This window comes from Lepidochelys kempii, chromosome 17 (genome assembly GCF_965140285.1).
Source record: "Lepidochelys kempii isolate rLepKem1 chromosome 17, rLepKem1.hap1, whole genome shotgun sequence".
Lineage (NCBI taxonomy): Eukaryota > Metazoa > Chordata > Testudines > Cheloniidae > Lepidochelys > Lepidochelys kempii.
Window position 1 is genome coordinate 23055423 of NC_136396.1, and position 10713 is coordinate 23066135.

General features: G+C 48.9%; 1 protein-coding gene across 1 annotated transcript in view; it reads right to left on the bottom strand.

Moving 5' to 3' along the window:
- MPO (myeloperoxidase) overlaps positions 1-6397 on the bottom strand; it is a 72453-nt gene extending 66056 nt beyond the window's left edge. Inside the window, exon 1 of the mRNA XM_073315135.2 lies at positions 6338-6397. Coding sequence (XP_073171236.2) covers positions 6338-6344 — 7 coding nt within the window. The 5' untranslated portion in view covers positions 6345-6397. The remainder of the gene's footprint in view (positions 1-6337) is intronic.
- Positions 6398-10713: the final 4316 nt, after the last annotated feature.

Genomic DNA, 10713 nt, shown 5'->3' on the forward strand with positions numbered 1-10713 from the left:
GGGTCATAGTTTGCCCACCTGTGCTACAGGGCATAATTTACAAGACTTTAATTATTCTTGTGGCTCTTTGAACTTTCTCCAGTTTCTCAACATCCTTCTTGAATTGTGGACACCATTCTGAACACAGGAGTCCAGCAGCAGTCGCACCAGTGCCCGATACAGGAGTAGAATAACTTCTCTAGTCTATCCAAGATTCCCTGTTTATACAGCAAAGGATTGCACTAGCCCAAAGGTCCCCGAACTGTGGGGTGAGCCCCCTAGGGGGGCATGGAGGAACCTTCGCAGGGGGCGGGGGGCCAGCCCAGCCCCCACAAGGAGTGGGGAGAGAGCGCTATCCAACCCTGCCCTGCCACCAGCTCTGCTCTGGCCCCACCCCCAGCCATGGCCCCAGCTCCCAGACCTGCGACTGACCCGTCCCCAGCTTCGTGACTCCACACCTGGCCAGGGGCCCAGCCGCCAGCCCCCAACGTGGCCCGGCTGCAGCTCTGTTCCTGGCCTCACCACTGCCTCCAGGCTCGGTCCCTGGCCGCAGCTCTGGCCACAGCCCCAGACCCACCCCCGGCAGCAGTAGGGTTGCCAGGTGTCCGGTTTTCTACCAGAATGCCTGGTCAAAAAGGGACCCTGGTGGCTCCAGTCAGTGCTGCTGACTGGGCTGTTAAAAGTCCAGTCGGCAGTGCAGCAGGGCTAAGGCAGGCTCCCTACCTCCCGTAGCTCTGCGTGGCTCCCAGAAGCAGCGGCATGCCCCCCCCCCCCTGGCTCCTACACAGAAAGGCAGCCTGGGGGCGCCGGTTCAGCAGCTCCCATTGGCCGGGAACTGCAGCCAATAGGAGCTGCGGAGGCAGCGCCTGAAGACAGAGCAGTGTGCAGAGCCTCCTGGCCATGTCTCCACATAGGAGCCGGAGTGGGGTGTGACGTTAGTGACATGAACTGGGACCCTATAGATCATTTTTGCAAGTAAAGGCCTGTAGTGGCCCAAATCTTACATAAAGGGGGTCATACAAGGTGTCTAAGACAAGGTCATGGTTTGCTGGTTATGATTATGCTGTATATGTGTATATCTGTATATGTGTATCATTTTGTAGTTAAAATTATGAATATTGGCTCTGTACTGTCTGTATTTCAAACCTGTGCTATGCTTCTGGGGAACACTCCAGACAAGTTGGTGTCAGCTCTGCCTAGCCTGCTTGGTGGCCCATTAAGGACCATCAGACACAGGCACCAACTTTTGTCAGCGCCCGTGGATGCTCACGCCCCCCTGCCCCTCCCCGCCCCTATTGGATCCCTCCCCAAATCCCCACCCTGGCCATGCCTCCTCCCCCGAGCGCACCACGTTCCCCCTCCTCCCCGCTCCCTCCCTGGCTTGCCACACAAAACAGCTGTTTTGCAGTGCAAGAGCTGGGAGGGAGTGGGGGAGAAGCAGGACCCAGAAGCGCGCTCGGGGGAGGAGGTGGAGCAGAGTCGGGGGTGAGCTAGGGTGGGGCGGGGAGCTGTCGGTGGGTTCACAGCACCCACCAATTTTTCTCCATGGGTGCTCCAGCCCCGGAGCACCCATGGTGTCAGTGCTCATGCCATCAGCGACACAACTGACCCATTGAGAGAAGGCAGACATGCCTTGGGACTCAGCCAGGTGTGCAGGGACCTGCCTAAGGACAGAACTCTGAGGGTTTTCCAGGCCATGTGCTGGGCAGCTCGTCCTTGGGACAAAGAAAGAGACCACATGGTAGGAGACTATAAAAAGCTGCTGCAGCTCATCCATCTTGTCTTCAATCCTGCTTCTTACCTCTGGAGGGACTTCGCTGCACTGAAGCTTTGAACCAAGGACTGAAAGACCCATCCCAGCTGTGGATGTTCTCCAGAGACTTGATTTGAACCTGCAGTTTACTCTATCACTGCTGCAAGCCTGAACCAAGAACTTGGCCGTTACTGTATGTCATTGATTCCATTGAACCAATTCTAGCTCTCATCTCTATTTCTTTCCTTTTATGAATAAACCTTTCGATTTTAGATTCAAAAGGATTTGCAACAGCGTGATTTGTGGGTAAGATCTGATTTGTATATTGACCTGGATCTGGGGCTTGGTCCTTTGGGATTGAGAGAACCTTTTTTCTTTTACTGGGACATTGGTTTTCATAACCGTTTGTCCCCATAACGAATGGCACTGGTGGGGATACTGGGAAACTGGAGTGTCTGAGGGAATTGCTTGTGTGACTTGTGGTTAGCCAGTGGGTAAAACCAAAGTCTTCTCTGTCTGTCTGGTTGGGTTTGCCTTGGTGTGCATAGAAATCCCAGCCTTGGGCTGTAACTGCCCTGCTTTCAGCAATTCATCCTGAATTGGCACTCTCAGTTGGGTCCCGCCAGAACCAGCATCATTACAGGGGGACATGCTGCTGCTTCCAGGAGCTGCTTGAGGTAAGAGCCAACTGGAGCCTGTACCCCTGAGCCTCTCCCCACAACCCAACCCCTGATCCCTGCTCCCGCCTTCCAAACCCTTTAGTCCCAGCCCGAAGCACCCTCCTGCACCCTAAATCCCTCATCCCCAGCCACAGCCCATGCCCCCAGCCAGAGCCCTCACCCCCCCTGAACCCCAATGCCTTGCTCCAGCCGGTGAAAATGAGCGAGTGGGGAGAGGGAGCAACGGGGGGGGGGGCTCAGAGAAGGGGCGGGGCCTCCGAGGAGGGGCAGGACAGGGGGCAGGGCAAGGGTGTTCAGTTTTGCGTGAGTAGAAAGTTGGAAACTCTAGGCAGCAGACCCAGACTCCTCCCCCTCACCCCTGACTGTGGGCCCCCCCACCCCAAGACATGGCCCCACTCCTGGCCCTGACTCCGGGGGGTGGGGCATGGACAAGGGGAAGGAGAGACACCACCATCAAAAGTTTGGGGAACCACACTACATTAGCCCTTTTGACCATGTTGCACTGGGAGCTCATGCTCAGCTGATTATCCTCCGTTGTCTCCATGTTGACTCATCTGACCAACATTTGTGAGTGATGTCGTCCTCCAGGGACCCCAACTCAGAGAATACAATGAGGGCCCAAACTACAACTCCCATAAGGCAATGCACTAGCAAAATGAAATTTAGTGGGTTTTTTTAACTGATCTGAAACAAAATGTTTCAGGTCAAGTTAATAAAATGACATATCATAGAATCATAGAATCATAGAATATCAGGGTTGGAAGGGACCCCAGAAGGTCATCTAGTCCAACCCCCTGCTCAAAGCAGGACCAATTCCCAGTTAAATCATCCCAGCCAGGGCTTTGTCAAGCCTGACCTTAAAAACCTCTAAGGAAGGAGATTCTACCACCTCCCTAGGTAACGCATTCCAGTGTTTCACCACCCTCCTAGTGAAAAAGTTTTTCCTAATATCCAATCTAAACCTCCCCCACTGCAACTTGATATTCTGATATTCTGATTTGTGTTAAACTGACCCACAATGAAATATTACAATTTGATTTTCCCAATAGAAAATTAGAATTTTTTGGCAAAATTGAAAATTTCGCAAGGAAAATTTCAATTTTTGTAGAATCTGTATTTTCTGTCAGAAAAGCATTCTGATGCATAATTCCCAGCCAGTGCTATTAACGGCATTAAGCACTTTAGAGTGTGCAAAACTGCTGAGATGGGGAGAGCAGGATTTTAACAGTGGGACTAATTCACAAGTTTTGCTACAGCAATATAACATAGAAGCTGGAATTCACAGAACCCACAGGAGTTCCCAGAGCTGCTGTTCTGGGTACCACTCGCTGGGGACTAGTGTTCTTACCCCAGCTCAAAGTTACAGGAGCCAGTTCTAGTCAGGAGCACGCAGTGGTGTTCACCCCACCTCAGAGGAGCTGCTGGCTACCAGCTAGTGCCAGACGACCCTGATTCTGGAGATCAAAGGTCACTAAGCACCACTTTGCCTCCCAGATGGCTGGGGGCCAGAGAGATCCCCAGTGGTTGCTCTAATTTATGCTATGCTGCAACTGCTCCCTATGGAGCCATCCAGCAGCAGAGACTATCTGGAGCAGTGTGCTCTGGCCATACCTCCACCTTCCCTCAGATCACCCCCCAGCAGGCCCCTGGGCCTGGGGCTGAGCCAAGAGAGGTGCAGGGCCATGCTGCCCTCCTTGCACCAAGCTATACCCTGGCTTTGCATTTCCTGTAGGCCTGCAGAGCCAGTGTACAGGGCTCTCCGCGGCGGCCCAGTCAGGTCAGTGATGGTTCCAGACACAAGCAATGTTCGCAGCTATGGATGAACACTGTGTGTGGCACGGGGTTACCAACTTTCATGATATTTGTTGCTTTTCCTAGCCCCCAGCTCCCGAGTCATGTGATTATCTGAGACTCTCAGCTATCATATGAGGTAGAAAAAGTGTAAATTTCTACACTAATTCTTGTAGAGAAAAGCTTGAAAACATGACCAGAGTGCAGGATAAAGCTCCAGAATCAGAAGCCAAAGGCATATTATTATTTTAAGCCAATCTCATGATTTCTGAAGCCTGACACATGAATCCTGAATCTTCTGGGTTGGCAGCATTGGTGATAACTGGAGAGGGTCTGGAATTTTTTGATTAAACATTTTTTTTTCACTCAGAAATGTTGATTTGTTGAAACTGAAACTGTTTGCAAAACAGTTTCAAGTCTGACAAAACACCTGGCTTAAAAAAATAAAAAATAAAAAAATTTAAAAAAGAGATTAAAAAAAGTCTTGAAATTGTCAGAATGGAAAGTTTCAGATTTTTGAGTCAAAATGACATTTCATTTTAAAATTTAAATAAACTTACACTAAAAGAGGTCTTTTTAATAAAGGAAAGAGTCCAAATCAAGACAAAATGTTTCAGAATTATAAAAATAAAATGTTTCTGTTGACCCAAACCCAATTTTTTTTCTTATTTTTTGGTTTTGGAAAATTTTCAAGCTTTTGATTTTTGTCACAGATCAGGCCAGGAAAAAATTTCAAAATGTTGAAAATGCTCCTTTTCCACCCAGCCCGCATCACGGTGTTTAATTCTCCCGCAGTGGCTACTCCAGACTGGTGACAGGTTTCAGAGTAGCAGCCGTGTTAGTCTGTATTCGCAAAAAGAAAAGGAGGACTTGTGGCACCTTAGAGACTAACCGATTTATTAGAGCATAAGCTTTCGTGAGCTACAGCTCACTTCCTCAGATGCATATCGTGGAAACTGCAGCAGGCTTTATATATACACAGAGAATATGAAACAATACCTATTCCCACCCCACTGTCCTGCTGGTAATAGCTTATCTAAAGTGATTTCCAGCACAAATCCAGGTTTTCTCACCCTCCACCCCCCCACACAAATTCACTCTCCTGCTGGTGATAGCCCATCCAAAGTGACAACTCTTTACACAATGTGCATGACAATCAAGCTGGGCTATTTCCTGCATAAATCCAGGTTCTCACATCCCCCCCACCCCCATACACACACAAACTCACTCTCCTGCTGGTAATAGCTCATCCAAACTGACCACTCTTCAAGTTAAAATCCAAGTTAAACCAGAACATCTGGGGGGGGGGGGGTAGGAAAAAACAAGAGGAAACAGGCTACCTTGCATAATGACTTAGCCACTCCAAGTCTCTATTTAAGCCTAAATTAATAGTATCCAATTTGCAAATGAATTCCAATTCAGCAGTTTCTCGCTGGAGTCTGGATTTGAAGTTTTTTTGTTTTAAGATAGCGACCTTCATGTCTGTGATCGCGTGACCAGAGAGATTGAAGTGTTCTCCGACTGGTTTATGAATGTTATAATTCTTGACATCTGATTTGTGTCCATTTATTCTTTTACGTAGAGACTGTCCAGTTTGACCAATGTACATGGCAGAGGGGCATTGCTGGCACATGATGGCATATATCACATTGGTGGATGTGCAGGTGAACGAGCCTCTGATAGTCACCAGACTGGTGAGACTATTCCAACACACCTAGAGGACAGGCCCTGGGTTGGGGGGACAGGGCTGGGCAGCCTCACAAGCACAACAGTGGATGAAAGGAAAACATAATCAAACAACTCAGATCTCTGGCTGCTTTCCTTTGCCCCGACCCCCACAATGAAGATCACCCCCCAGCAGATCCCTGGTACAGTGCCTGGCTCAGCTGAACACTCTGCAGCCCTAGGCAGGCAAGCGTTACTACCAGACAGAGCCTGCTGGCCACACAGCAGAGACAGTGCCCAACGCTGGCACAGGTCACATGCCGCGGCGGCTGCCACACCGTGCAAAGCACTAGCAGGGACTTAACCGAGCTTTCCACAAGCAGCTCCCTGCACACCCTCCTAACAACCATGCCATTTTAGCAGCGGTTCTGCTCAAGCACATACAAGCATTAAACCTGCAGCATCTCACCTGCCATCTTCTGTTCCTCTGCGCATTGCAGCCTGGACCCCTGCACTTTTATCTCAAGGCAGGGGCAGCTCCTGCTGGGCGGGACCTGCCAGGCTGCGGGAAATGCCCAGTTGGCATGAATTGGGCAGGGCCAAGAAAAAGCTCCGCCCACTTCTTGCCACCTCCCAACTCGTGATCCTGAAAGGACCAAGGCTTAGGGGCCATGTCACTGGTGCGCCCTGGCTGCTGTGTGCAACCAGAGAAGGCAAAACAACCAGAGCATACCAGTGAGTCTGAAGGTGCAGCTCCGCCCCTCACCCCTATGCCTGGCTGGAGGGAGCCTAGCGCTAAAGCAGTGATTCTGTCGGTTTTCTCAGGGAGAGCCTGGACTGAATGTTAGGGAGGTTTTAGTGGCAGAGTGGAGGGGCTGGGACGACCCCAGGGGCTGTCTGGCATTTGCTTCCCCATTAGTTCTGTTAATCCCTCACTACTGTTCCTGACTCTGTGCTGAAGCTGCCTTGCCCCGGTCCCTGGGGAGTCTGTGCCACTAGTTCTAAGTGCCTTTCCTCCTGTGCTGGACCTAGCCCTGTCCTTCCTCAGCTCCATGCTTTCGGTTCTTGTCTTCCTGCTAATACAGTGTATTATTCCTGCACTAGCCTAAAACATTCTTCGTCTTCTCACAGGCGGTGTTAGACCAGGTGCCTTAGCAAAATCCACAGTAAAATCAACTCATGGCAAGATAGAGCCTGAATTTCCCTGTATATGTTACCACAGCTGGCTTACACAACCGTGGCCGTTCTTATGCAAACCTGCAGAGCTGGCAGATGCTTCAAGCTGTTATCTGTGCATTTGCTCTGCGGTCTCATACTACTTGCCCTTTGTAAGATGATCGATCTGTAGAAGATGCCACTGAAAAGTGTTCTGGCAGGCCTATGCTGATATATGTGTTACGCAATGAAGAACTCCTGCTTTCATATGGCATTTGAAAAGCAATGGCCTGGAGCTGTAACTGCATCTTGAGATTCGAAAGCCAATTTAATGCTGCAGGAGTGGCCAGGTGGATTCCCCCTTGTGCCAAGCGTGAATGTGGCAGTCGAAGAACTTATTAAACCCCACTAAAAACCAGTGCCTGGTCTCACGATAACTGGATCTTCTGGGGGAGAGTTTGTCTCTTGAAAGCTCCTGTCCATGCTCATTGTGGACTTCTCCCAGGAGCTGCCCACAGAACAACACTCTGCAGGAGCATGCATCTGAGATTCCCTTTGTGTTTTGGGGCACCTGTCTGCCAAACATCACCTTGAGCCCCAGAGCCCTCGCTGTTGCCATTTCCACCAAAACGGAATCATTACTGACCTAGGCTGAGGTGACACCAGGAAACGTGGCAACACTCCCAGAGCAGAGACTTCTTGCCTAGCCCCGAGGGGATTCCCTGGTCTCACGAGCTGAAGGGATGCTCATGGGAACGTCAGGCTTTAAACATTCTAGACACCCCAATGATACAGACAGACCCTCAGTGCAGCTGGAAAAAAACAGAATGGTGTTTCTATTTGGGGTCTATGTGTGTCCCTTAGTGAAGGTGGTTACCCATGCTGAGATATCCCCAGCCTGGGAGGAGGAGGAGAGCGCTGCTGGACTGGCCTGCGCCTCTTCACCATCATGGTTTGGCTGCCAGACCATTTAGATGAGCAATACTTTGAATATGGCACTAAACTACAGATCATGTCCAGCCTGGCAAGGGTCCTGCAACTGCTCTTTACTAACAAACACTGCACAACAACCATCTGTAACCCACTGGCCAGTGTGTGCTGGTCCATAGACAGATAACGCTCGGCTCTGACAGATTTCTCCTAAGCATAATTATTTATTATTGCTTCTTAAGCACCCATCGTATGCAAGGGACATTTTAGACATGCTCCCCGCCTCAAGGAGCTTACAGTCTACACAAGCTCCAGGCAGACACAGAGCCACCAAGTTTTGTGCAGTACCATGCCAGACATTTGATGCAATTTTTTCAATCTAATTTGTATATTTCCAAATAATTTGCATAAAACAATAAACTTCACTTTAAAACAACACGGGTTAGTGCTGGTGAAACAGTCCTGATGAATCAAGTCTACTCTTTACTTACAGGACAGCAGCAGAATATGGTTCCCACACGCACTGACATGTCAGCCTGCTTCATCTTAATTCTTCTAGGAGGTCCCACAGGTTTTTTGGCCTCTCAGCCGAGGCTGCTAGACATGGTCCAGTGGGCAATGAGTTTGTGTGTTTTACACAGCAAGGAATTAGCCCCGAGCCCAAGTTGGCCGGCACGGGCCAACCATGGGTTTTTCTTTGTTGTATAGACATACCCCCAGTGGCCTATTAGCCCAGCCCATGCACTGCCTTGGGGGCCTCAGGTCAGTAACCCAAACATAAGAACATAAGAACAGCCATACTGGGTATCAAACTGTCTGGCGTGGCTCACAACTGTGAGTGCTAACTCAGGGCAGGACAGACACCCCAAGTTGGTGGCATGTTTTATAATTAGATTTCACCAAAACCAGTAATAAATGTGAATTCCTGGATCACTACAACAGTCTTATGATGGAGTCACACACTGTCCCTTTAGACTCCCTAGTCTATCTTGCCACCCAAACAAACTGGATTTAGTGAAAAATGATAACTTACACCAAAAATTACACCACATTCAGGTTGCTTCCAGTCCCATAAGACCAATCATCTACCCCAGGTCACTCTAGATCCTACACCAAAGATAATGCCTGGAGCCAATCTTGTAATAAACTATCTAAAGGTTTATTACCTAGGGAAAAGGAATATGGGAGTTATTTACTGGTTCAAGCAAGCAAATGTATACACACCAATAAGATACCATCTAAACCCTAAGAGTGAGAGAGTTGTAGTGTATTCCAAGTGTCTTTCAGGGCAGACCCAGGAGGCTGGGGATGTCTGGCTTCAATTTAGAGTCTCTGGCCCTTCAGAGTTCAAACAGCCAAAAAGATGCAGTTTCTCTTCTTGTCGGGGATTTTTATCCCTTCCTCCAGAGTTCAAGATGGTGGGATGAGTTCATGTGCACATCTCCTCTTCATGGGTGGAGGGGGAGCAATGTCCTCTGATGTTCCACCATGGTTAGTTTGGTGTCTAGGGGCCTTCTTTTGCTGGGCAGGATATAACGCCTCCTGTGGCAAACTAGTATTTCACACTTGGTTATGTTTCTCTCCTGACTGTGGGGGTTTACAGTTACAAAGCAAACACTTAAATATTACCTAATAACATGGGATATAGACATTACAAGTGAGATTAATGCAGTCAGCAACACATGCAAGCGTTCCATAAGTCTAAACACTAAATACATTCTTATAAGATTAATACCTATTTTGAGCAAAACTAACATCCAGGTGACCTGGTCTGGTCTCCAGCTATGAGGTTGTCAGTTCTTAGCTACTGCCTGCAGCCTGGGTAAGGGCTGGTATTTGGCCTGCCAGTGTCACACTGGGTCAGACCAGTGGTCCATCTACCCCAGTATCCTGTCCTCAGAGAGCGGCTGGTGCCAGACATTTCAGAGGGAAGGACCAGAAGAGGGCAGTTATCGAGTGATCCATCCTCTGTCAGCCATTCCCAGCATCTGGCAGTGTGGAGTCTCTGGAAGTGGCATGGGTAAAACAAATGGGAGTGGTGTATTAATTTAGATGGAATATATGTGCCAAAAATGTCAAAAGTGTTAACTGTCCAACATTAAACATAATTTGGTGTTTGCTATACAGAGAACTCGGCCTGCTCCATCCCACTGCAAACACACATTTAATTAAAGAGACAGAAAAGAAGAAAAAACAGTTAAAGTATGTGCAATGTAAAATATTAAGCAAGATTTTCATTTTCACACCATCCCTTTATCTGGCGGGAGTTTTTAGAAGCTCCCCCCCTTCCCCTGCAACTCTTAGATGGTATTAAAACTGGCAGTAACTGTTCTTTGCAGGATAGAGAAGAGTCAGTTGAAACATATGGAGCTGTTGTTGCTGCTGCTGTTGTTAAATCATAGAATATCAGGGTTGGAAGGGACTTCAGGAGGTCATCTAGTCCAACCCCCTGCTCAAAGCAGGATCAACCTCAACTAAATCATCCCAGCCAGGGCTTTGTCAAGCCTGACCTTAAAAATCTCTAAGGATGGAGATTCCACCACCTCCCTAGGTAACGCATTCCAGTGCTTCACCACCATCCTAGTGAAATATTGTTTCCTAATATCCAACCTAGACCTCCCACACTGCAACTTGAGACCATTGCTCCTTGTTCTGTCATCTGCCACCACTGAGAACAGCCGAGCTCCATCCCCTTTGGACCCCCCTTCAGGTAGTTGAAAGCAGCTATCAAATCTCCCCTCATTCTTCTCTTCTGCAGAC